At 50.6% G+C, this 26,089-nt stretch overlaps 1 protein-coding gene across 1 annotated transcript in view; it reads left to right on the top strand.

The window, feature by feature from the left end:
- Positions 1-19,158, top strand: part of CRACDL (CRACD like) — a 131,868-nt gene extending 112,710 nt beyond the window's left edge. The window contains exons 9-12 of the mRNA XM_055539267.1: positions 1,362-2,976; positions 15,783-15,955; positions 16,958-17,102; positions 18,339-19,158. Of these exons, the coding sequence (XP_055395242.1) occupies positions 1,362-2,976; positions 15,783-15,955; positions 16,958-17,102; positions 18,339-18,478 (2,073 nt within the window). The 3' untranslated portion in view covers positions 18,479-19,158. The remainder of the gene's footprint in view (positions 1-1,361; positions 2,977-15,782; positions 15,956-16,957; positions 17,103-18,338) is intronic.
- The last annotated feature ends 6,931 nt before the right edge of the window (positions 19,159-26,089 follow it).

Below are 26,089 nucleotides of genomic sequence, written 5' to 3'. Positions count from 1 at the left end.
TTCCTGTTTTCAAAACCAGAGGAATAGGGTTGTGCGTCGTGGCATGGCTAGCTTTGGTGTCGTCACAAACATCCCGGTTATCTTGTGTTAGCAAGCAGATGCCAGCTGGAAAGTGTTAAAATAACAACAAAAACCTATTGTAGACAGTCCCCTGGGTGAAACACAGAAGGAGGTCACTGCACGTGTGCAGCAGCCAGGGTGATGCTTGAAAAGTCTTAAGATAGGTCTAAAGTCTTGTTGAAAACACCAGCGTCAACGCTCTCAGCCTTTTGGTCATTTTCACATTTGCTTTTGAATGATCCTGATTACCTTGATCTCCTTTCCTTCCTAAAAGAGCAGGAATTGACTTTGTGGATAGCAGGGAGGAAGTGGACTAACTGTAGATTCCAGAGACCTTTCGGAAGAAAAATAGTCTCTCAGTTGTGTCTGACTCTTTGTGACCCCATGGACTGTAGCCTGCCAGGCTCCTCTGTCTGTGGGATATTCCAGGCAGGAATACTGGAGTGGGTAGTCATTCCCTTCTCCAGGGGATCTTCCTGACTCAGAGATTAAACCCAGTTCTCCTGCATTGCCAGCGGATTCTTTGCTGTCTGAGCCACCAGGGAAGCCCCAGGGCTATGTCTGATTGTCACACCACACCAGGCAGGGCTTTCTTCAGGAGTGAAATTGGAGATAGCTCTGGAGGTCCTGGGGGAGCCCTGGAGGTGAGCGGGGAGCAGCCAGCCGACCAGTCACTCAGATCCAGAATCTGGCACATACAGTGGCAGGGGCTTGGCTTGACCTGAGTAGGGAGTGGGAGAAATAATTTAAAATGGAAGAATATAAGACTTCAAATTTAGCTGAAAAGTTTGGGCTTTGTCCTGTCAGAGATGGTTTGCTATTGACTGTGTTGGACATGATATGAACTGGCTTTTAGGCAAACCAGCCTGCCTTCACTGTGAGTGTACAGCCCTGGAGAGAGAGGGCATTGACATGGGTCACGGGCTCTGGGGCAGCATGGGGGTCAGAGGGAACAGCTTTGCCCCTCAGCCGCCTATTAGCTCAGTCTTGGCGGAGCCGGGGACCTTGTTGGGTTTCCAGTTCTCCAAGTGCAAAGAGGACATGAAAAGAAAGTGAAAGCGTTAGTCGCTTAGTCGTGTCCGACTGTTTGCAACTCCATATGGGATTTCCCAGGCAAGAATGCTGGAGTGGGTTGCCATTCCCTTCTCCAGGGCATCTTCCAGACCCAGGAATGGAACCCGTGTCTCCTGCATTGGCAGCTGGGTCCTTTACCACTGGGCCACCTGGGAAGCCCTATGGGGAGGCCATAGGCTTCCTAATATTCGTCCTAATGCTGCTGTCCATTGTCCCTTGACTTTCAGAGAGCACAGTCGGAATCCCTGAGCGATCTGACCTGCACCCCAGAGGAGGAGGAAGTCGATGAGAAACCACCACTCCAAGTCAGCACAGAGGAGCAGCCCAGCTCTGGGCAGCAGGAGGCAGGTCAGGACAGAGGCTCTGAGCCAGAGGGGCCGGCCCCCGTGTTGCCACCCGCGGGGCCCCGTGTGCGGCGGGCACGCCTGCAGCACTGTCCGGCGCTCACTGCCAGCATGGAGGAGGAGAGCCCCCCGGGGGAGAACCCCTCCAGCCGCCCAGCCACCCCGGAGGGCACCCCGGAGGGCACGCTGGAGGCCACCCTGGAGGTCATGGAGGTCACAGAGCCCCTGTCAGGCCGAACTCCCCACTCGGAGTCCCCATCTCGCCCAGAAGGCTGCCCCCACCCTAATCCTGACAGCGAGAACCAGAGAGAGGACCTGTCCTCGGAAAGCGCGTGTCCCCCCGGCGGGGACACAGCGGAAGAGGCGGTTTCTGCGTCGGGAGACAACATCGAGGGTCGACTGTCTCCCTGCGTCCCCGAGGGGGACACGACCCCTCCCGAGCCAGGCCCCGCCGCCACCCCGGAGACCCCCCCTGGTCCAGACGGAACAGACAAGGCGGGCCAGAAGGAGCCGCTGGCCACGCTGGACTTGCCAATGCCAGAGGGTGCAGGGCAGGAAAGTCCAGCCGCGGCCCCCAGCCCGCCGCCCCCCAAGAGCTGCTTGAAGCACAAGGCCCCCTCGCCACCTGCCTCCCAGGCGCCTGTGCCCCGATCCCCGGAGCAGGGGGCCGCCCCCCCGGAGCCCCCAAAGGCCGAGCGGGCGGGGGCCCCCTCGGGGGCCCCGGAGCGCAAGACAGAGCACGGAGGCTGCGAGGCGCGTGGGGCCGCCAAGAAGTTCTCGGTGTCGTCTGGCCGGGAGTGGCCGCGCGCGGGAGGCCGCCTGCTAGAGCCCCGTGGCCCGGCAGTCCGACTGCCACTTCTCCGGAGCGGCCCGGCCTGGAAAAGCGAGGCCGCCCTCGACGACCTCCCGGCGGCCCCCGAGCCCCAGGGCCCCAAGCCTGGCCCTCGGAAGCTGCCTGCCCCGGCCGAGCGCGGCTCTCCGGACACGGCCGACCCAGCTGCCCAGGAGCGGGCGGCAGGCGGGGAAGGAGGCCCGTTCCCCGTCAAACTTCGCTCCACGTCTCTGTCCTTCAAACACAGAGAAGCTCCCTGCCCGGAGGGGAAGGCCATCAAGAGGTACAGCGCGGAGGTCAGGCTGGAGAGAGGAGGGCTGAGCTTGCTGTCCAGGGATGAGAAGGGGCCTCTGGGGAGCAGCCCCTCCACCCGAGGTGCCAGGCCCCCCAGTGAGCCGGGGAAGGCCAAGACCCGGCCCACCGAGCAGCTCAGCTCCAAGCCGCCCCTGCCCAGGAAGCCCTTGCTACAGACCCTCACTCTCCCGCAGCTGCCCGCGCCCCCTGACACCAGCTCTGGGGACCCCGAGAAGGTGGGGCTGCCCATGGACCCCCGGAAGGAGAGCCGGGCTGAGAGGAGGTCACCGCACAGGGCAGTTGGTAAGAGACCAGGTGGAGGCCTGGGGAGGGTGTGTGCAGAGGGCAGGGGGAGATCCGGTCAGCTGGACCGTCTCTCTGGGCATCCCTAAGGTATGTAAATGTATTCGGTGGAAACCTTGCTGCCGGAGAAGTGGAAGAAAAATAAAAATTTCTGTTAATAGCACTAACATATTTGATCAAGAGTTCGGAATGGAGAGGACTTCCTGGCAGTCACTGGTTAATACTCCTTGCCTCCAGGGCAGAAGGCACCAGTTCCATCCCTGGTTGGTGAACTAAGATCCCATGTGCCCTGTTCAGAGAAGTCAGGAAAATGTAGAAACATTCCGGGAGGAGGTGGGGTCTTCAGTGGACCACTCACAGGCTTCTTCCTCCAAAGGTCCAGACTCCGGGACATGTGTGTTCTCTGGATGGAGATCCTCCTGGGGCCTGAGCTGGTTCTTTTAATAAATGAAGCATCTGGCTCTGCTGTCACTTAGCATCATTCTGACCTTTCCTCCCAAGGAAAAAGCTCCTCGTATTTAACAGTCAGATTCCCAGGGCCCAGCCTCACACAGAAAGCGTCTCCTCTACTGGAGTCTGTGAGTTCCTCAGCAGGTTAGGTGTGAACTGTCCCCAAAGGGAGATGGTGTTAAGGTTGGGGTAGAAAGTAAGAAACTTCTAAAGCAACTGCCTTTTAAAATAAGACACAAAATAGAGGACCTTTCTGTGTCTTTGACATGCATCACTATTTATAGTCTCTCATGAAATCTGTTGGAAACAGATATATTCGGCAGAGCTAAAGACTCTCTCATGGCTGATTTCTGTTATTAATGGCAGTTGGTGTGCCAAAAATGGAACTAGGCATGCAGGTTGTGTGTGTGTGTGTGTGTGTGTGTGTGTGATATGGGGCCCCAAGAGAAATTTTTCCATGGTAGATTTTGTAAAACAGCACAACTTTCAGGATATTTTAAGTGGGTGCTGTAAGTCTAGCACTCCTTTAGGACTCATTCTGCAACAGCTGAAATAGAAGCCAGTTCTTCGGGATCCCACACCCTAAAAGAGAGAAGGGCACACACGAGACAGGTTCAGAGATGTTGTGGTCTTTCTCCTAAGATATTAGTAAAAGTGCCGTGTATAAAGGGCTCTGTGTGGACACAGTGGGGGAAGGAGAGGGTGGGACGAACAGAGAGTGGCATGAAACACAGACATCACCGTATGTGAAGTGTTAATGACAGCTAGTGGGAAGTTGCTCTGTAACACCCGGAGCACCGCCTGGTGTTCCCTGCCCGCCTGGATTGGGTGGGGATGGGAGGGAGGTTCAAGAGGGAGGGGTCATGTGTATACTTACGGCTGATTCACGCTGTTATATGGCAGAAACCAACACAACGTGGTAAAGCAATTATTTGCCAATTAAAATAAATTTTTTAAAAAAATCAGAAAATTAAAAAAAAAAAAAGATAATCAGGGGCTTTAAATTCCTAAGGTGACACCCAAAGATGCAGGTGTTTCCAGGGTGAAGTTTCCAGAAAAACATCCCCGAAAGAGCCACCACAGGTAACTTTCCTGATTCAGACCCCTTGGCTGTAATTTGCATTGCTGCTGTTGCATTAGAATAATAGGGAGCTTTGGGGGAGGTTCAAACTGTAACTGGTGATCCACTCTGCAAATTTCCAGATTATTGAAGCTATTATAGAGTGATTCAAAAAGCCACTGAACTAGCCATGGAGGAGGGGGCTGCAGATAAAACCCTGACATCAGCACCATCCACCTTCGTGGCCTAGAATTGAAGATGTCTTCTGTCACGGGCTTGCCAAATGAATGGAACTTAAACACAGGATACTCAGCTTCATGGTCAGAGCTGGAAAAGAAACTTCAGAGGGCGATGCTTGACACATTGATAATTTATAACTTCCTCAGCCTAAGCTGGGAGGGTTAGGCCTTGTTCCTTGTCAAGAACAGTTGGCTGGAATGGTCTGTAGTTAGAGACCATAGAAAAAATCATCTGTTTTTTTCTTTTGATTAAGGTGGCACTAGTGGACACGACTGAGCAACTTCACTTTCACTTTTCACTTTCATGCATTGGAGAAGGAAATGGCAACCCACTCCAGTGTTCTTGCCTGGAGAATCCCAGGGACGGCCGAGCTTGGTGGGCTGCCGGCTATGGGGTCGCAGAGAGTCAGACACGATTGAAGCGACTTAGCAGCAGCAGCAGTGGTAAAGAACCCACCCGCCACTGCAGGAGACGTAAGAGACGCGGGTTCCATCCCTGGGTTGAAGCACAGCTGAACCCAACTGAAGCAACTTAGCACAGCACATAAAATACGATATCATACTTATTCATTTCTTTGCTTAAATAGTGGAAGAGAGTTGTCTCATCTGTCTAACTTTGTTAGCATTCTCTAAGCCATAGAAATAACTGACTCAGGTGAATTCTGGAAGGGAAGAAGCCTGGTCCCTATAGGGGGCACAGGGAGTGATTTTCTTATCAGTGCAAAGAGAGGAGATAATTCTCACGTTCTTTTGGGAACTGACCCTCTCGGTTATGGTTTAGTCACTGAGTCGTGTCCAACTCTCTGCGACCCCCGTGGACTGTAGCCCGCCAGGCTCCTCTGTCCATGGGATTCTCCAGGCAAGAATACTGGAGTGGGTTGCCATTTCCTTCTCCAGACTTGAGGCATGAGAGCCAATAGAGGGTGGGGCTGCTCTCTTGTCCCACCTGGGACTGTGGAGTCTGGGGGCTGCTTCCCACAGGCCAGAGCAGAGTCTCAGAGCCCCGGCTCCTGGAGCCCATTAAGTGAAGCAGTCTCTACTCCTTCCCCAGACACTGGGTCTGCTTGTGTTTCAGTTCATTATTACAACTTCTGCTACCATCCTTGCCCCCAAATTACAGCAGCTAAAGGCAATTAAATTCACATAAAACATAGATAATAAAAAGTTGTCATAACATATTACCTAGTTTTCTAGAAAGGCCTAACTGTTGCTGCTCATTATCTCCTTATGACAGCAGTTTACCCAGAGCCTCCAGATGGGCTGCCGCCTCCCCTGTCCCTAGGCTGATGGAGGGGCCCCAGGTGGGCCCGTTCTGCTTCGGGGACTCCAGCTCCTTCCCCTCCTCTCCTCACACCCTGTCTGTCTGCTCTCAAGATGAAGAAACCCCAGGATGTGGTATTCAGGGAGAAAATGGTGGTTGTTGCAATGAACAGGAGCCCAGCTTGCTGCCTGGGCTGAGTCTCACGGGGCCCCTTGGGGTGTTCACTGTGAGCCCAGCACGCTCGTGCTCGTCAGCACGCAGGAGACCGGTGAACCTGCTCACCTCCCTGCCGTAGCCGGTGAATGGCCCTGGGTTAGGATCCCTGCTTGTGTGTGCAGGACAGCCCCCATGCCTCTGCTAGACCAGTCTGAAAGTGGTAGTCACTCGGCTGTGTCCAGCTCATGCCGTCCCATGGACAGTAGCCCACCAGGCTCCTCTGCCCACAGAACTCTCCAGGCAAGAAGACTGAGGTAGATGGCCATTCCCTTCTCCAGGGGATCTTCTCAACCCAGGGATTAAACCTGGGTCTCTTGCCTTGCAGGCAGATTCTTTATTATCTGAGCCAACAGGGAAGCCCAAATATTGAGGAGCAACCACCCACCATGGGGCTAGAACCCACGACCCTGGGGTTAAGAATCCCATGCTCTGCTGACTGAGCCGGCCAGGACCAATCTGTCCCACGGTCTAAATTACCAGGCTGGAAGCACTCTTCTGCTCACAGGATTAGAATTAGCGCAGGGAAAATGGTGAAATACTGAACACACGTAGAAAAAAGTCATCACTTTTCAGCTCATTCTCTGGATGTTACTCCTGTTGGCCTGCCTTCTAGTCGTGTGTGTGACTTATCTTCCATGTAGTGGTGGACACTTGCTGGGTATTTTGGAGAGTAGCTGGACACTGCTGCTCTCAGCAGGGGCCTCGTTGGTTAACTGGTCTCCACCTCCAGTCCAAACTGCCTCCTTCCAGGCTGCTGACAGCGGCACAGCAGGCCCTGGAGCAGGCTCACTCCCTCACGCGTCTGCTCCTTCCGCGTCACATACTCCTGCCTCACGCACGGCGCTGTTCTGACCCCGGAAGGCAGGCAGGAAGAGCGTGGCAGCCTTGCTGTCCAGGAACTTAGGGCCCAGGGAGGCAGCAGGTGGTGAGTGTAGGTAGATGTCCCTCTTGTCTTTGGATGTCAGGGACATTTTCTGAAGGAAATGAGCTCAAAGAGGTTGTCACCTTCTCTAATGGCAGTTATTTCAGTGTATTCAAGTTTGTTGAAGTAGAATACAAGGAGTTTGGTGGGTTTTTTTTTTTCTTTTTGGTGTCCTAAAAATATATTCATGTCTTTTATTCTTAAAGAAAACCAACTTCATTCACACCTACCCTTCTTTTTGTCCTTCTCCTTCCCCCCGTGGTCCCTTCCTGGCAAGTAAGCGTGGTCTATACTCTGGGCCTCAGCTCCCCTGCCTCCTCTGGGCTCCTCAGACCATGTGCCTCTGCTCATCCCTGCCTGCTGCCCAGTGTGGTGGTTCCCACCCCAGCAGAGCCAGGAGGGACCCCGGACCCCTCAGCAGGTGTGGTGCCGGTGTCCTGCAGCTCGCCTGCTCTCGCCACGTTGACGCTCCAGTACTTTGGGCCCCTGAGCGAAGAGCCAACTCCCTGGAAAAGACCCTGGTGCTGGGAAGGATTGAGGGCAGGAGGAGAAGGGGGAGACGGAGGATGAGATGGTTGGATGGCATCTCTGACTCAGTGGACATGCGTGCATGGTCAGTTGCTTCAGTCATGTCTGACTCTGTCACCCCATGGACTGCAGCCTGCCAGTCTCCTCTGCCCATGGGATGCTCTAGGCAGGACTGGGAGACGGTGGAAGACAGGAAAGCCTGGTGTGCTACAGTCCTTGGACTCACAAAGAGGCGGGCGCCACTGAGTGACTGAATAACTGACGACAAAGGGAGAGAATTTTGGGGGGTGTTGACATTGTTCTGTGGCCCATTTGTGGTGGCTGTCGCAAGAATCTTAAGTCTCTATTCAAACTCATTGAACTGTATGGCAGAAAAATGAGTTTCACTGTACGTACATTTTAAAATAACCTTTTAAACGACAGAAGCAGCCTCCTCTCCAGCCACCTCTGAACCTCCCTGGGCCTCCCACACACACACGCAGGACACACCGCCGCTAATGGAGTCACCCCTGCTGTCTCTCATGCGGCTGTGCTCAGAGTCACATCAGTGTCCACAGGTAGGTGCAGCAATCTTTTTTTTTTTTTTGAGTTTATATTTATTTTGGGGGCCACACCAATGGGCACGCAGGATCTTAGCTCCCCAATCAGGAATTGAATCTGCGCTCCCTGCAGTGGAAGCACAGAATTTCAACCCCTGGACTGCCAGCAAAGTCCCCAGCAATCTATTTTTTTTTTTTTTTAATCATAAAAATGCTATCCATGTTAGCTTGCAATTAGACATTTTCAGTCCACAATAAGGAGTGGGCATCTTTTCTGATCAGAGTGAGCCACTTGTCCTCATTCTTTTTAAGGGCAACATGTGTGTGTGTGTGTGTGTGTGTGTGTGTGTGTGTCTGTCTGTCTGTCTGTCTGTCTGGTCGCTCAGTTGTGTCTAACTTTTTGCAACCCCATGGACTGTAGCCAACCAGGCTCCTCTGCCCATGGAATTCTCCAGGCAAGAACACTGGAATGGGTTGCCATTCCCTTCTCCAGGGGATCTTCTCCACCCAGGGATCGAACCAGGGTCTCCTACATTGCAGGCTGATTCTTTACCATCTGAGCCACCAGAGTACATATACCATATATTATTTAGCCATTCCCCTGTGGAAGGGCATTCCGATTGTTGAGAGGGTTTTTTTTTCCTTTTGCTAACACTGCTGCAGTAACCATCCTTGTTTTAGTTCTGTGTGTTCACACAATCATTTCTCTAAGCTAGGCTAGACAGTTTTTTGTTGTTGTTATTGTTTTTTTTTTTGGTCATGCCGTGACACTTGTGGGATCTTAGTTTCCTGACCAGGGGTCAAACTTCGTTCCCTGACCAGGGCTCAAAACCGGGCCCTCAGAAGTGAAATGTGGAGTCATAACCACTGGGGAATTCTATCTCTAGGATAGATTTTTTTTTTTTAAGATTTATCTATTTTTGGCTGTGCTGGGTCTTCGTCGCCGCTCGGGCTTTTGTCTAATTGTGAGAGCAGGGCCTACTCTCTAGTCGCGGTGTGCGGGCTTCTCATTGCAGCGGCTTCTCTTGTTGCAGAGCACAGGCCCTAGGTGCATGGGCTTCAGTAACTGCAGCAAGTGGGCTCAGTAGCTGTGGCTCCCAGGCTTAGTTGCTCTGTGGCATGTGGGATCTTCCCAGACCAGAGATCAAGCCCATGTCCCCTGCCTTGGCAGGCGGATTCTCAGCCATTGGACCACCAGGGAAACCATAGGATAGATTCTTAAAAGCGGATTTTCTGGCTCACAGAGCTAGAAAGTTTTAATTTAATAGCCAACTTCAGATGACCCTCATGAAGGCTGCACAAGTTTACACTTCTAAGAGCAGGGATGGGATTGTTTCTCCGCCTCTCATCTGCACTAGGAGTTGTCAGTCTGTTTTTAGTTTCTTTTCTTCCATCTGATGGATGAAGATCAGTCATGCTTTACACCTTGGTCAGCGCGTCCTGGTCATCCTAACGTGCAGGTCTTTATCCTCCCCCAGCTGCCCCCAGGCCAGCTCTCAGCACCTTTAACCTGACCCCTGCAGCGCCCTCTCTCTCCAACTCTGTCCTCACTCTCTCTTCCCAAGTCATGGGTCTAACCCTGGAACTTTCCTCTTTAAAACTTGTGAATGTCAGTGGACATCTAGGTTGCTTCTGTGTCCTGGCTATTGTAAATAGTGCCGCTGTGAACACTGGGGTCTATGTGCCTTTTTGAATTACGGTTTTCTCAGGGTATCGCTAGTGAGAAGTTGCTGTGTAACACAGGGAGCCCAGCTTGGTGCTCTGTGATGACCTCCAGGGGTGGCGGGAGAGAGGCTCGAAGGGGAGGTGATACATGTATACACGTGGCTGCTGTGCGTTGTGAGGCAGAAACCAACACAACATTGTGAAGCAGTGTTCCTCCAATTAAAACAAAATTTTTAAATCCTCTGGATGCCTCCCCATTATATTTAGAATAAAATTCACACTCCCGTGTAAGGCATTTAAAGCAGTTTAGATTCTGGCCAAAGTCAACATTTCTGCCTCCCCAAGTTCATCTGCCACCCCTTCCCTCCCTCTGACATCTCCTCCAGCCCCACCCCTGCCAGCAGCTCCCTGAGAACATCAACGGCTTCACTTCTGTAGGACATCTGTGCCAGGGTTGGGATGGGTGGGGAGTGCTCCTGACCTGCAGCGGGTGGCCCTCCGCCCTGTTTGTGTGACCAGGGGCAGGGATGAGGCAGGGAAGTTTGCCAGGCAGGCACTGGGTGGGGACACTGAAGAGCCTGGATTTGGAGGTTTGATTCTGGGGTCCACCCCACAGGGGCTGTGAGATTCTGAGCAAATGAGTTTGTCAACCGCTATGTCTTAGCTTCCTCCTTTGTGAAATGCGGTTCGTCGTAACTCACAGGGCAGCAAGAGCGTTTTAACTGCAGACCGTGATGCGGCTTCATACCGTACAGTCACGCTTCCCAGGGATGTGCCAAAACCTCCTCTCAGCTGTGCGGGAGGGTGCGGGAAGGGGATTCTCCTGTCCCAGCTTTTTAAAAATTATTTATTTTATTTTGGCTGTGCTGGATCTTCATTGCTGCACACGGACTTTAGTTGCAGAGAGGCGGGGGTCACTGTCTAGCTGCAGCGTGCAGACGTCTCACTGCAGCGTCTTCTTACTGCGGAGCACGGGCTGCAGCAGTTTCAGCTCCCATTCTCTGGAGCACAGGTCTGGTAGTTGTGGTGCTCAGCCTTAGTTGCTCCGAACCATGTGGTATCTTCCCTGGTCAGGGCTCAAACCCATGTCTCCTGCATGGGCAGGTGGGCTCTTTACCACTGAGCCACCAGGGAAGCCCTCAAAATTATTCTCAAATTACAGTGTCTTTCTGTCCTCATATCCATATGAGGTACTGGCTCCATCACCTGGCAGGACAGGGAGATGGGTTGTCTCTGTGCTCAGAAGACTCTGGTCGTTATCTTCTGCTTAGAGACAGACAGTGGTGGTTGAGCAAATGAGCTTGCAATCCAGGTTCCTCCATCACAGCTCTGTGCCCTGGAGCCTGTTGCTGGCTCCCAGGTCACCACCATGAGGTGTGGGAGTCGGGCTGGATGTTGGTACAAGGTCTGCCAGCCCTCACATGCTGAGGCCTGGGCTCAGGCCCTGAACTCAAGCAAAGAGCCTGGCCAAGCGTCTGACCCTTGGAGCCTCCAGTTCACACGCCTTTGGGTGACCAGATGCCCAGCCCTGCACTTCCAGATCCAGATGTGATTCACACGTTGACTTTTCTCTAAAAATGCTTTTTCACAAATTTTACCTACAAGTCACAGAGCCTTAAAAGAGTTATATGAGTGAGTGAGTGGGTTAGTGTTAGTCGCTTAGTTGTGTCTGACTCTTTGCAATCCCGTGGACTGTAGCCCACCAGGCTCCTCTGTCCATGGAATTCTCCAGGCAAGAATACTGGAATGGTAGCCATTCCCTTCTCCAAGGGATCTTCCCAACCCAGGGATTGAACCCGGGTTTCCTGCATTGCAGGAGGATTCTTTACCATCTGAGCCACCAGGGAAGCCCCACCCCAAACTGTTATAGTTGGCTCTTTATCAACAAACAGAGCAGACTTCAGGTCCCCATTCGGGGAAAAAAAAAAATCACAGAAATTCCTGCTCTGGAGCCTGCACAAACCCCGGCCCTGGACATGGACTGCCCCTCTGTCCCCTCCACGGATACGTTGGGTTACCAGACCCTGGGCAGCGTTGACCCGGAACACAGTTTAAGTCCATCAGCCCATCAGCCCTTTTCACCAGGACCGGATTTGTTGTAAAACCTTGACACGCTGGTAGTTAACATCACAGTTTAACTGTGTCCTATGTGGGTCAGTGGGCACGAGATGCTGTACTGACCTGTCCGTAAGCCAGGGGCAGAGGGCACGGTCCAGGCCTTTCCACCTCTCACTTGTTATGATGTAAACACTCCAGGGGGAGACAGTGAAAGCAGCAGGGGCTTTTTTTCCCGGACGGGGGTGTGGAGGTTGTGAGAGAGGCGATGAGTAGGCGAAGGGAAGTACGAAGGCGAAGGGAGCAGTGTACGGACTTCCCGCCGTGCCCCGAGAAGGAGGCTGGCAGACACAGCAGCGCTTCTCTGGGAGCTGCATTGCGCCATTGAGTTCAGAGAGGCAGGTTCATTGCCCCTGCTGGTCTGGGGTCTTAGTTAGGAAATGGAAGTGGGAGGGGGGATTCCGGGTAAGCCTTCAGAGAATTGCAGAGGAGGAGTAGGAGGGCAGGGGCAGCTATCGAAAAGACAAGTAGTCCCAGGACCCCAGGCAGTGTGGAGGCCCGAGAGGGCGTGAAGAGGGTGAGCAGGGAGTCCTGATTATTTTGGAGTGCTTTTTTTAAAAAAAAAAACTTTTTTGAAAAGATTACATGATAAAGTAGGGGCTTCCCTGGTAGCTCAGTCGGTAAAGAATCACCTGCAGTGCAGATGAGCCAGGTTTGATGACTCAAAATAATTTTGTTGACTGAGATAGTGAGTTTCAACCCCTGTCAGAGCCCTGCTTTTCTCCAGTCTCCTTGTCAGAGGTGAAGGCTGGCATGTGCTGGCTGTTGTCGGGAGAACTGTGTGGCCAGACATCAGGAGCCAAGAGAGAACAGAGAGCATGACCAGCCAGTGAGTGTGAAGAGAAAATCTGAGAGGAATAAAAGGACCCCTTCCTGCAGGAAAACTCCAGAAAGACACGGATTATGAGTACTCTCTGGAAGGAGAAGTTGGGAAGGGGGGATGAGATGTGCAGACTTTGGGTGAAATGAGCCACACTGCCTGCCTCTGTGTGCCCAGCGACTGCTCGGTTCTCTAGACGAGAAACAGCGCAGAGTCACACCTTGGATAAGCTAGTATCAGAACAGCACCTGGAATGTAGTCGCTGCCGGCTCTTTGTTAAGTAAATAGGAAGTTCTGGTGACCAAAAGCATATGTCAGTGGGGTGGTTGGTCAGCTGGCAGATGTGTTTAGTACCAAACAGTGGGGCAAATGTCTCAGGAGAGTTCCAGCAGACTTAGGAGGGGGAATGTGTCCAACTGAGTGACCGGAACAGGCTTCCTGGAGGAGGCGATACCCAGGCGGGAGCTTGGTGGACTTGAAGGGATGATCCTGGAGTCATTGTCCAACCTCTCCTGGACCATGGCCCCAGCCTCCCACCCCCACCCCCCGGCTCCAGCCCCACTCACACTTACTCCCCACGCAATCTCCTCCAGAGTATACCCAGGGTTTAAACCTATAATGGACAAGAAAAAGGCCAGGAAGACCCCCTCAGTTGGCCCACCCTGTCCTTCAGCCCCTCTAAGCTGGCCTGCCAGCATCGCTGTCTTTTGTCCCCTTTCCTTGCCCGTCTTCTCAGCCTAGAAGTTTCCTTCTTCAGGTCCCATTTGCAGACAGTATCCTCAGCTCCCACCCATCGGTGTTACCCCGTGTCCACAGCACGTTGTGAAGTGTAGCGAGTTCCGGTTTTCGCCACGTATTTATTTTTGGCCGCGTTGGGTCTTTGTTGCTGCACACAGGCTTTCTGCAGGTGCGGCGAGTGGAGGCCTGCTCTGCGCCTGTGGCTTGCGGGCTGCTCATTGCAGAGCACGGGCTCTGGGGCACGGGCGCTGTAGTTGTGGTGCAGGCTTTAGTTGCCGCGTGGCATGTGGGATCTTCCCGGACCAGGGATCAAACCTGTGTCCCTGGCATTGGCAGGCAGATTCTTAAGCACTGGACCACCAGGGAAGCCCAGAGCTCTTTAAAGAAACAATTTTCTCTTTACCATCTTAGTTTTTAAGCACAATCCCTGCCCATAGCAAACAAGGAGTGGATGGATGAAGGAATGAATGAATGGGAGTGTGGAAGAAGGGAAGGAGGGGTGGGGAGTAGAAGTGCTGGGCCCTGGCTCAGAGTAGAAGGTAGGGCTGGCTTACACATTTGGAAGCAATCTGAGCAACTGAGTGCTGGTTAGGAGTTGAACAGAGAATACTTGGGAAGGAAAAGAGAAAGGCTGAGGATTAGGAACAAGGGGAATTCCAGGTTTATGAGCAAGAGTCTGGCAGGGTCCTGGAGGTGGGGTGCCCGCAGGGGGCTACATGGTCCCAGCTGAGCTGCAGGGGTGAAACAGCTGGAGGATAGGCGAGGCCCCAGTGTTCACATCGTGTCTGAGTCCGGGGTTAGCTGAAGAGACACGGGCAGAGGAGAGTGGAGAACGAGGGCTGCAAGGAAGTGGCGAGGTTCTGGAGACATTTTTCTCTGAGCTGTGGGAGACCTGAGCGTTTTGCAGAGTGACGGGGAAGAGGTCAGCATCCAGGAGAGTCTGAGAGGGCAGAGGGGACAAGGGGCGAGTCAACGCGATGGAGCAGGTTCGTGGGGGCCAAGGGCAGGTCTGTGCGTGTGCAACCCTGGTGGGAGAAGAAGCTCACAGGGTGGCGGCTCTGGCTGTCACCCCTTCTTGGTGACCGGGGGTGGGAGAAGGGGACTCCACGTTGAACTGGAGGCAGAAGCCAAACCAGACAGAGTAAAATCCTAAACACACCTGATCAAGGGGTGGTGTCTGTCAGGCCACAAAGAATAAGGGCACTGTCCCGCCCTGGATGTCCCCGTGTGTGCTGTGGCATGGTGCGGCCTGTGCCTGCTGACGGGGGCGCCCTGTGGACACGGGAAGCAGGAAGAAGCCAGTGGAGATGGGGATTCGTGGCCGTCTGCTCTGTGGGTGGTGGGCAGATGCTCAGGGAGGCTGGCTCGTGGGCCTTGAGCTCAATGAACTTTCCAGATACCCATGAGAAGCCACTTATTTAATCACTTGGTTTCCTTGAAAAAAACAAACTGGCTTCTTTTTTCTGTTGATGAAGGGAATAAATTCTCATACTAGGAAATAGAAAAATACAGAAGAGTTGAAAGGCAAGGGGAAGGGGAAACACAGTTTTACCACCCAAAGCAAGCACTGTGAACACGGAAGGAAATTCATCACAATGTTCTGTTTTAAAGGCATTTTTTTCCTCTTCTCTCCCAAACATCAAGGAAAATAGTCGTGGCTTATTCTCAGTGTCACAGAGTAATCTTCCCCACTGGGGAAGATTGTGCTTACAATTTTTAAAAGAAAAGAGAAGCATACTGTTCCAAGCATATCGAGTATTGGGTAGTGTATACTGGTCCCAGGGACAGGTCTGCCTTAGAGAAATCTTCTCTTATCTAGGTACCGACTCTTATCTCATTCCCTAACATCCCATAGAAGGAAGGTTGCTTTTAAACGTGTGTATGGGAGCAGTTGCATTTGATTTTTCTGTGGCTCGGACAGGAGAGGCGTAATCTCTTTGAATCATCTTTAACTAAGACCCTGATGCTGGGAAAGATTGAAGGCAGGAGGAGAAGGAGGCGACAGAGGATGAGATGGTTGGATGGCATCACCAATTCAATGGACATGAGTTTAAGCAAACTCCAGGAGACTGTGAAGGACAGGGAAGCCTGGTGTGCTGCAGTCCATGGAGTTGCAAAGAGTCAGATTATGACTTAGTGACTGAACATAACTGAGAAAACAAAGTCCCCAAAAGAAAAGGACTAGTGTCTCCAAGGAGGCTTGCAGACCCCCACCCACACACGCACCCCAGAGCCCCTGTGCAGTGTGCTGTGGGTAGGAGAAGTCACGCCAGGCTGGAGGTGGCCAGGATTGCTTTGTATGACCTGTGTCTTTACCCTCAGAGAAGGTAGCAGGGCCTGGAACCAACGGACAGCCCGCGCCGCCCTGGATCACCGTGGGGCGCCAGAAGCGCCGAGGACCTCTGGAGCAGCCCCCCAGCCAGGAAGACAAACCTGCGGCCCGGACCTTGAAGTCTGACACAGGAAGGCCTGCCAAGGTACCCGAGAAAACCCAGGTGCTTAGAGTGGACCCTCTGTCTCCCTGTGTATGCAGGGGAGCGCCCCAGGTGGGGGCTGGGGGCTGGGAGCCCGTGATGGCCCCATGTCCTGCACGGTCATTATAGCGACTGTTGCCTGTGATGACAGCTGAGGTCTGCCCCGTGCATGTGCCAGGGGGCCGGGGCAGCGGAGGAGCCGTGGACCACTCAGGCAATGCAGCCAGCCCTCTGTTCCCCAGCTCCTTGGCAACACAGCTCAGCATCTGGAGAAAGGGACCCGGGGTGAAAATAACTTCTCATTTGGATGCTCGGCAACCATGTCAGCAGCCCCATCTTGACTCGTTTTGCAGTAAATGACCGAGCCCTGCATGTGCTGCTGCTCTGGCCGCCCACTGGGGTCCGTACTCTTCACCAACATTTGTACGGCTGGACCCCGGGGGTCCCTTGTACACTCCAGATTGAAAACAGTTTTCTCCAACCCAAACAGTGGTGCTTAAAAGTAGGCTGAGACTCACAGCTTTTGGGTTCCCCCCAGTCGACACGGTAAAAATCCCAAATCATGTTGCAGCCATGTGGGGAAGTGAGCCTGAGCTTGCAGTTGACCTGCTTCTCTTCATCTTCACCAAAACTGCTGCTGTAGCCAAGCTTGGAAACCTCCTGCAGGCTTAGGGAATTGATAAAACAAATAGTCACCAGTGATCCTGGCATCCACGGTCATCCGAAGTGTCCTAAAAGTCATAAAGCTATCTCTAAACATGGTTCCTTTCGCCTTTCCAGTGGAACCTGGCCCTCTGATCTGGCCAGGGTCAAGGACAGGTCAGGAGCCAGGAGCAGGCCGTGAGCAAGTCCATCCTGGAGGCTGGATGGCAGCCCGTCATGAACCAGAGCTCCCCAAGAAGGTGCCAGCAATATGAGCCACGTGGGTGGAGAAGCCTTCGTGGCTCATCACCTGTGGTTGTGTTTGTCCCCGTCTGAATCTCAGGTGACAGGACTGCATGTGTCTTTCTTGTGTCCTGACAGGAGCCCATGAAGCAAGCCGACTTTGTCCGCAGCAAGTCTTTCCTGCTGGCCCCAGCCAAGCCTCCTGCGGACCAGAGGCAGGGGGCAAAGCTCCGCCTCCAGGAGGGGCTGCAAAGAGGAATCTCCTTGTCTCATCAGAATTTGGGTATGAAACCGGAAAATAGTGCTGAGCCCTTAGAAATGCATTTCCAGGTTTGGTCCTGCTTCGTTTTGTTCTGTTTTGTCTTTTCTGAATTACTTGCTGCCACATTAATTTTTTAAAAAAATATTTATTTATTTTACTGCACCGAGTCTCGGTTGTGGCACATGGAATCTTTGGTTGCGGCATGTGAGATCCAGTTCCCTGACCAGGAATTGAACCCAGGCCCCCTGCATTGAGAATGCAGAGTCTTAGTCACTGGACCACCAAGGAAGTCCTGCCACATTGATCATTTAATTATTTATTATTATTATTATTTTTTACTCATAGAAGAGTGACTTTATTTCCCTGGTGGCTCAGTGATAAAGAATCCACCTGCCAAAGCAGATGAAGGTTCGATCCCTGGGTCAGGATGATCCCCTGGAGGAGGAAATGGCAACCCAGTCCAGTATTCTTGCCTGGGAAATCCCATGGACAGAGGAGCCTGGCAGGCTGCAGTCCACACGGTCTTGAAAAGAGTCACCATCTAAACAGCAGTAATAATTGCTTTATAATGTTGTATGTTGATTTTTTTAAAAACAGCTTTTATTAAGAGAATTCATTTACATGGCCAAAAAAAAAAATCTCACCCATTTTAAGCATATAATTCAGTGAGTATCTATTTATCAAGTTGTCCAACCATCACAGTCCAATTTTGGACCATTTCCTTCACCTTAAAGAGCTATCCCATGCCCATTCGCAGTCATTCACCATGCTCCCCTCCAGCTTAAGCAACCGCTAATCTGTTCTCTGTCTCTCTGTATAGTTGCCTGTTGGGGGGACCCTTCTTATAAATGGCATCATAAAATATGTGTTCTCTTGTTTCTGGCTTCTTTCGCTGAGCATAATGTTTCTAGATTCAACTTTCTTGTGGCATGTAACCGTATTTTTCAGTGTAGTTTTCATTTTGCTACAATATACGTAACACAATTCACCATCTTAACCCTATCTTAAGTGTCCCTTTCAGTGGTGTTAAGAATATTTACACACAGAGTTCCTGCAGTTTTATCATGCAAGTTTCTCTCAATTCACCACATTGCTGGAACTGTAAATTATCCTATGCCGACATCTTCTTCACACATTTGCACGTTTTATGCTTGAGACCATGGTTAAGACATGCTTTTTAAAAGGCCTCCAAGAAGCTTAAGTGCAAATCCAAACTCTTTTCTCACATTTCCGTTTGTTTTGTCTTCTCTCCAGCAGCCCAGTCGGCAGTGATGATGGAGAAAGAATTGCATCAGCTGAAGCGAGCCAGCTACAGCAGCACAGATCAGCCCTCCTGGATGGAGCTGGCCAGAAAGAAATCGCAAGCTTGGAGTGACATGCCCCAAATTATAAAATAGGTGTAACAGTGCTCTGGTAAAGAATGTCTACTTCCTTGACGAGACACTTCCTTTCAAACTGCCACTCAATCAAGGCAAACAAACTGTGAAACTGAAGAGCGATTTTATCATCAGGTTTCGAGAGAGCGAGCTCAGGGAAGAGGGAGGAACCAGGCAAGCAAGTCAGACGGACGCACGGCCACGGGCCCCGGGCCAGAGACGCCCGGAGACAAGAACACCATTGAAAAGGGCCAGGGACGAGGTTCTGTGCCCACAGGTATGAATGTGAGTCTTTCAGAATCCTCCGGAGAGAGAGGGCTCAGGCAGCGAAGAAAATGCAGATGAAGCGCGGATACAGAACTCAGGTGGCCTTCCAGGAGAACGTGCGCCCGCGCCTCCACCAGAGATCAGCTCGTGTCTCTGGGCCCCCGTCCTGCCTGCGGAGTCTGTCTTCTCCTTTCACGTTTACCGTTAGGCATGACATTCATGGTGAAACGCAGACGTCGTTTTTTCCAAGAGCAGCTATCACAGGGTCCGCTTACACAAAGGCAGCCACTCCACGAAGGAGTGGAAGGAACACAGCGGGCTCCATCGATTCATAGACTCCTTCCAAAATCAGTTTTTAAACTTCTCCACTCGTCGTCCATGTCCTTCACCATTGAACAATGCATTGCCTGTTGAATAAAAGGTTTCAGACCTGACACATGTGTAAGTGTGATTTTTACTCAGACTGAGAGAGTGTCCTCCAGCAACTGAGTTAAATGCAGCGTGTGGAATTTCATTCAATAAGCGAGTTCATGGTCAAACCTCATGTTGGGTTGATTGCGGAGTTTGGGTTGTATGAGATTCTCCCCACCCCCAGTAAAACTTTGTTGTTCATTTTTAAGTCAGAAGCTACTGTAGATTTTTGGCTCTTTATACAACTCTTTGATACAGTGCATTAAAAATATAAGATTTCCTTTAAAGTTGACATTTTTCAGCATCTCATTAATCTAACCTGTTTGTTTCTATTGAAAACTGGGTTATCAGTACATTAAGCAGGATGAATGTGCAGAAGCCAGCAGAGTAAGAGCATGTATTTGAAATCTCAGAATTATGTCTCAATTATATAATGCCTCTCTTTTTAAAAACCTTTCCAATTTGTTCCTGTGAACAAGCCAGTCTCCACGGGAATGTGTGTAACTGGGGACATTTAGCCTTCAGAATAAAAAAGATCTCATATATAGTATAATTTGATTTTATATACCCTAAGTTCTGCTCCTTTTATTGTATTTTTCCATCCTCATGAATATTTTTCTGTTAGAACTACACTGCTTCGTTGGGTCTACTCTATTGAAAAAGTCCTGGAGTAGTTGTTTTTTTTCCCCAAATTGATCTATTAATTGCATTCCCTTAGAGAACACCAATGCGGAATTCGCTGGTGCCCGTGCTCTAAGCAAGAACTCCCTTCATCCAGTCTTGCTCCAAAAGCTTGGACATGAATAGCTTTAACTAAGAAAAAACTGTGTTGGCTATTATTACTCAGCACCATGGTTTCTCCTGTTAGCAGAACATTTCAGATGAACCATTTTGAGGCAATGGATTTCACTGTGAGATCAAAGGTATTTGGTTCCATTTTGTTCAAATACAGGTTGATACCCTCTCTGTGTTTCAGGACTGGCTTTTTTTCTCTCTGGCACCTGAGAAGTTAGGAGAGTATAGAGTTTTCAGACTCAGGGAATTCACTGGGGTTGGGGGTCGGGGGTGATATTGAAGCTGCCACCCTTCCCTCGGCCCTGCATGGAGGTGGTAACCCTCTTCCCTAACAAGAGAAGTTGAGGCAGAGACCAAAATTTAAGATGATGTGGGCAGTCTAGAATGGCAGCAGAGATGCTAAAAGCCTGAAAGGAATTGTCAGCCTCGGTTTTCCTATCAATAAAGACAGCAGTTCCTGAGTCTCTCCTCTGTCCCACTTCTCAGATTATTGTTTATAATCCTCTCCACAATCCTTCAGAGGTAAGAACCTATCTCCACTTTGCAGATAAGGAAACAAGAGGTACTTTATTGCGATAAAGGTTACCTGTCCAAGATCTCACAGCAGAGCGCCTGGAAGTGACCCCAGGCCCCAAGCTTTTAACTACGACCCTTGAGTGGATCCCCATTTTTAAAAAGTAGTAGTGTGAAAGTGAATGTGTCCTCAGAGTCGTAACACAAAAGGAGCACTAAATTTGCCTCGAGGGCTCTTGCGTGGTTAGAGGCTGGATTTTTGGTCTTCCCAGAATTCATAGGTTAAATTTGAATGCCCAGTGCAATGGTGTTAGGAGGTGGGGCTTTGGGGAGACGATTAGATCATGAGGATGAAGCCCTTATGAATGGGATTAGTGCCCTCATAAAAGAGACCCCAGAGAGCTCCCTTGCCCCTTCTGCCATGTGAGGATACAGTGAGAAGATGCCCGTGTACGTCCAAAAAGAGGGCTTTCACCAGGTGCTGAGTCTGCAGGCACCTGGATCTTGGACTTCCTGGCCTCCAGACTATGAGAGACCAATTTCTGTTGTTCATAAGCCATTCATTCTGTTATAGCAGCCGAAACAGAGTAAGACATGTGTCCTGGGGATAAGGTACCTCATGATGCTCCCCCTGGTGACCACCTTCACTCCCACCCTTCAGTTCCATAAAAGGACTGGGGAAAGTGTGAGGATTCTCTTGTATTTTGTAATCCCATCACCTACACAGACAACAGGGTGTTTCCATTCATTCCTTCACTTCATTTAGTTCCCCACATGTGTGTGGATGCTCTACCAGGGACTAGGGGCAGCCTGATGAGCAAATGGACAACCTGCATTCTATATATGGGAGGTGCGCTTAGTAAATAACCATGAAAACGAGGAAAACGTAACAAGAGAATCGAGTGCAATGGTGGGCCTGAAACAGAGGGACTTGGTTGTGGCCAAAAGTCTCCTGGAGATTGGGTGGTTAGGAAAGGGTTTGCTCAAGAGATACGTGTGTGCTCAGTCGCTTCAGTCGTGTCTGACTCTTTGCAACCCTATGGACTATAGCCTGCCAGGCTCCTCTGTCCATGGGATTCTCCAGTTAAGAATACTGGAGAGGGTTGCCATGACCTCCTCCAGGAGATCTTCCTGACCCAGGGATTGAACCCAAGTCTCTTGTGTCTCCCGTATTCTTTACCACTAGTGCCACCTGGGAAGCCCTTGCCCAAGAGATGACTTAATTATAGAAATGATCCAGCCGTGCAGAGATCTGGATCCACTGTTCTGTTCCAGAACAGTGTATCTGGCATGCTCAGGATGAGGGGAAGAAGGTGTGGACATCAAGAAGCAGGCCATGTGAGGAGACAGATTTGTTCTGAGTGCTTTGGAAGTCAGTGAAGGTGAATGATGGAGAGGATGGGATTTATATTTGAAGAAGATAGCTGTAATGGGAATGGTTTGTGTGGAGACACAGTGGAAGCAGGAGGCTGGAAGGCTGTTGCCGTGGTCCATGTGGGATCATGGTGGTCTAGAGTCATGGTAGAGGTGGAGAGAAGTGGGTGATTCAAAATGCTTTTAAAAGGGTAACATTTGTGTGCTGCTGGATATGATTTTGAAAAGGAAAGTGTGGAAATGACACCTACTTTTTTTATTTGAGTGTTTGATACTGGAATTTCAATTCTGTGCTATTTATGTGTTTATTTTTGCATATGCTGAATCTTGGTTCCTACCCGCAGCTCTCTCTAGTTTCAGTGAGCAAGGGCTACTCTTTCCTTGTAAGGCACAAGCTTCTTGTTGCAACACTTCTCTTGTTCCAGAACACAGGCTGTAGGCACATGGGCTTCAGCAATTGCAGGACACGGGCTCAGTAGTTGTAGTGCATGGTCTTAGTTGCTCCAAAGCATGTGGAATCTTAGCTCCCCAACCAGGGATCGAACCATGTCCCCTGCATTGGTAGGCAGATTCTTAACCACTGGACCACCAGGGAAGTCCAATACCTACATTTTTTGTTTCAAGATGCTGATGAATCATATCATTTACAGAAATGGCAGGGAGGGGGCTGATATACCACCAAAAAGAAGTTCAGTTGTAGACATCTTGAAGTTGCAATTCCCATTACACCTGTAAGGGGGAATATAAAATAGAGTTACAAACTGAGACATCATCAGGATTAGACAGGCTAGGAATGCAAGGTATGGAAGTAGGAGAGGAGTCCCTGGATTGACCTGAGGATTGGCCAACACTTCTAGATCCTCAGAAAGAGGAGCGAGCAATGGAGACAGGGAGGGTCTGTGAAGGAGGAGGAGGCAAGAGAAGGAGGTGTTGGCAGGAGGGAGGCATAAGTTGGGTAGGGGAGTATCTTCCAAGAGATGGGGATGAGGGTGATCCCTGACCCTGGGAACATGGAGGTCATAGGTGACCTGTTCCATTTCAGTGGAACATCGAGAGCAGAAGCACAGGTAGAGTGGGTCAAAGCAAACCAGCCTGTTGATACGGGAGCTACACTCAACTTTCAAGAACTATTGTTGTGAATGTGTGTGTGCGTGCTCGGTTGCTTTAGTCATGTCCAACTCTTTGTGACCCCATGGACCACAGCCCACCAGGCTCCTCTGTCCATGCGATTTCCAAGGCAAGAATATTGGAGTGGGTTGCCATTTTCCTCCTTCAGGGGATGTTCCCAACCCAGGGATTGAACTCACATCTCCTGCATTGCAGGCAGATTCTTTATGGCTGAGTTATCAAGGAAGTGTGAATGGGAGCCAGGAAATGGCCATGACTAGAGGTGGGAGACCTGTGTGGCCAGCAAAGGGCTTGTGGTTAGTTGGTTACAAGGGACATACAGGACTGTGTTCATGCATGGAAGGAAGTGAACTTGCAGGAGAGAAGGAGAATTGCTGATCTTTGTGAAGCACACCTCACCTTCCCGGGCTTCCAACAGGATGTAATGCCTGCACGTGTGGGCTGCTCTTGTTCCGAGAGCCAGGAGCCCCCCATTTTGATCCAGCGGCCAGGGGAGGCCCCCACTGTGGTGGCAGCGCCCTGGTCACATCCTCCCCCGCCTGCCCTGGGTCTGCTGTTCCAGTTGAGTGCATTTTAGGGGGTTGTTGCTATCTTTTTGCAGAACTTTGCTCCTTGACAGTCTGCAGAAGGAATCCAGGCACACCTGGCATTCTTTGTCTTGGTCAGACCTATTAAATATTTGGGGCCAGGATGGGGGGTCTCCTGGAGGGGAAGCAGCCTCTCTGCCTTCCTCATCCCATAATCCACCCCCACCAGGGGGACAGATTGCTCTTGATTTTTTTAAATTTAAGTTTACATTTTTTTCTATTTGGCTGCCCCAGATATTTAGTTGTGACATGGAGGATCTAGTTCCCTGACCAAGGATCAAACCTGGGATCCTGCATTGGGATCACAGAATCTTATCCAGCGGACCACCAGGGAAGTCCCAGATTGCTCCTGATTATCTCAAGTGCAAAGGTCCATATAGTCAAAACCATATTTTTTCCAGTAGTCATATATGGATGTGAGAGTTGGACCATAAAGAAGGCTGAGTGCTGAAGAACTGATGCTTTTGAACTGTGGTTCTGGAGAAAACTCTTGAAAGTCCCTTGGACAGCAAGGAGATCAAACCAGTCAATCTTAAAGGAAATAAACCCTGAATATTCATTGGAAGGAGCTGAAGCTCCAAAACTTCAGCCACCTGATGAGAAAAGCCAACTCACTGGAAAAGACCTTGATGCTGGGAAAGACTGAGGGAAGGAGGAGAAGGGGGTAACAGAGGATGAGATGGTTGAATGGCATCATTGGTTCACTGGACATGAGTTTGAGCAAACTCCAGGAGACAGTGAAGGACAGGGAACCTGATGTGCTGCATTCCATGGAATTGCAAAGAGTCAGACACGACTTACTGACTGAACAACAACAATCAGACCTGCCTTGGTCCCTCCAGTCACTCACCCTCCAAGCAGCTTAACAGAATTTCTCCAGAACAAATGGAGTCATCTTACTGAGGGGAATTTCAATGAATAAAATTTTCTCCACTTCAAGCCTATCTGGTTGTTTGAAGAAAGAAGAGAGAATTGACTTATTTTGACTCCAGGGAACAAACCTAGACCAGAAATGAAAGTTCAAGAGGAGGACAAATGAAGACACGTTAACACTCACAGTTGTCTAGCATGGGGCAGGATGCCCGGGCAAGGGTGAGCTTCCTGACACCCGAAGTAAGCAAGCGGAGGGAAGATGTCTGTCCCTCCAGGATGATGTACCTGTGTCCGCCCTGGAAAGGACTTGGGACTGGGTGGCCTCCCCAGCCTGGAGCTGCTCTGGATCTACAACGCGTAGTGATCTGAGGTGGGGCCTTTCACATTAGTGTTCTGATATGCTTACATTACATTGCTCTTAATACTAATGGCTGTGGGCTTTCCAGGTGGCCTAGTGGTGGCGAATCCGCCTGCCAATGCAGGAGACTCGAGTTTGATCCCTGGATCCGAAAGATCCCCTGAAAGAGGATATGGAAATCCACTCTGGTGTTCTTTTCTGGGAAATCCCACAGACAGAGGAGCCTGGCAGGCTGCAGTCCACAGGGCCACAAAAAATCGGATATGACTGAGGTGATCGAGCACAATACTATTACCAAGAAATAATCATCTAGAAAATAACCCCAGTGGACTTTTATGCAGAATGTAGTTTTCCAGAGCATTCTGGAAGCTTTTTACTACCGGAGGAGGAAGCCAGGTGGAACCAGCCAATCAGAAGATGGTCCTTTCCAGTCGTCTCTAGAGATGCCCGTGAAGGCGGGAGAAATGCAGACCTGTCCCTCCCCCGCCCCAGCCCTGAATCTTCTGGTCGGTTTTGTTTAACTCTCATGTGGAGAGAGATACTAATTTATTCCTTGGTAGATGAAAATAATCTCTAGTAAAGAGGCTTTTCAGGACCAAGTAGCAGAAATAATGCAAGCTGAATGGGTGTGTTTGAGGGAACAGCACAGGTGTTCAGGCTGTGGTTGACATTTGCTTTATCCACGTGGTCCAGCTTTCTTCCTGCCTCCTCCATAGGGAAATTATCCTCATTAACATGGAGATGAAAGAGAGATGTGTTTGTAATGCCCAGAAGGTTCTCAAAAACAATATCAGTCAGGATGGTTGTGGGGTGTCCTCTAAAAGCTTGCTTACTGACTTCTCCAACCAGAGATGTCTGCAGAGAGACCAGAGACCTCTAGACCTGCACGCCCCTGAGCTCAAACAAACCTCCCTGCCAAGAACCTTGCTCAACAGTTGCTATTACATTTTGGAAAAAAAGTCACCATTTAGCTCACTATCCAGTAAAGAAAAAACAAAAACAAATTGTCCCTGAAAGATTCCCCACAGGGACAAGAATTCTGCTATCAAACTTAGGAAAATAACAAAATTGCTACTGAGATGGAGGAAACTAGAGGCAAGTCATCAGGGAGTCCTTTAAGCAAAATAAACCCAGTCTTTCAGAAGCTGAAGCCTTTAAAAGTAGATGCTCCATCTTTCTTCCCAAAGGAGGAGGAGGAGAGAATATGAGCAGATTGCTTTCACTGCTGCCCACTCCCCCCACTTCATCGCCAACTCATCCGCAAGAATCAGTCCTTCCCACCTGGTGGGCTTCCCAGGCTCTCCTGAGGGCCAAACAGGAAGCAGG

This window comes from Bubalus kerabau, chromosome 11 (genome assembly GCF_029407905.1).
Source record: "Bubalus kerabau isolate K-KA32 ecotype Philippines breed swamp buffalo chromosome 11, PCC_UOA_SB_1v2, whole genome shotgun sequence".
Classification (NCBI taxonomy): domain Eukaryota; kingdom Metazoa; phylum Chordata; class Mammalia; order Artiodactyla; family Bovidae; genus Bubalus; species Bubalus kerabau.
Note: the sequence above shows the minus strand (reverse complement) of the source record. Positions and strands in the feature narration are given on the sequence as shown.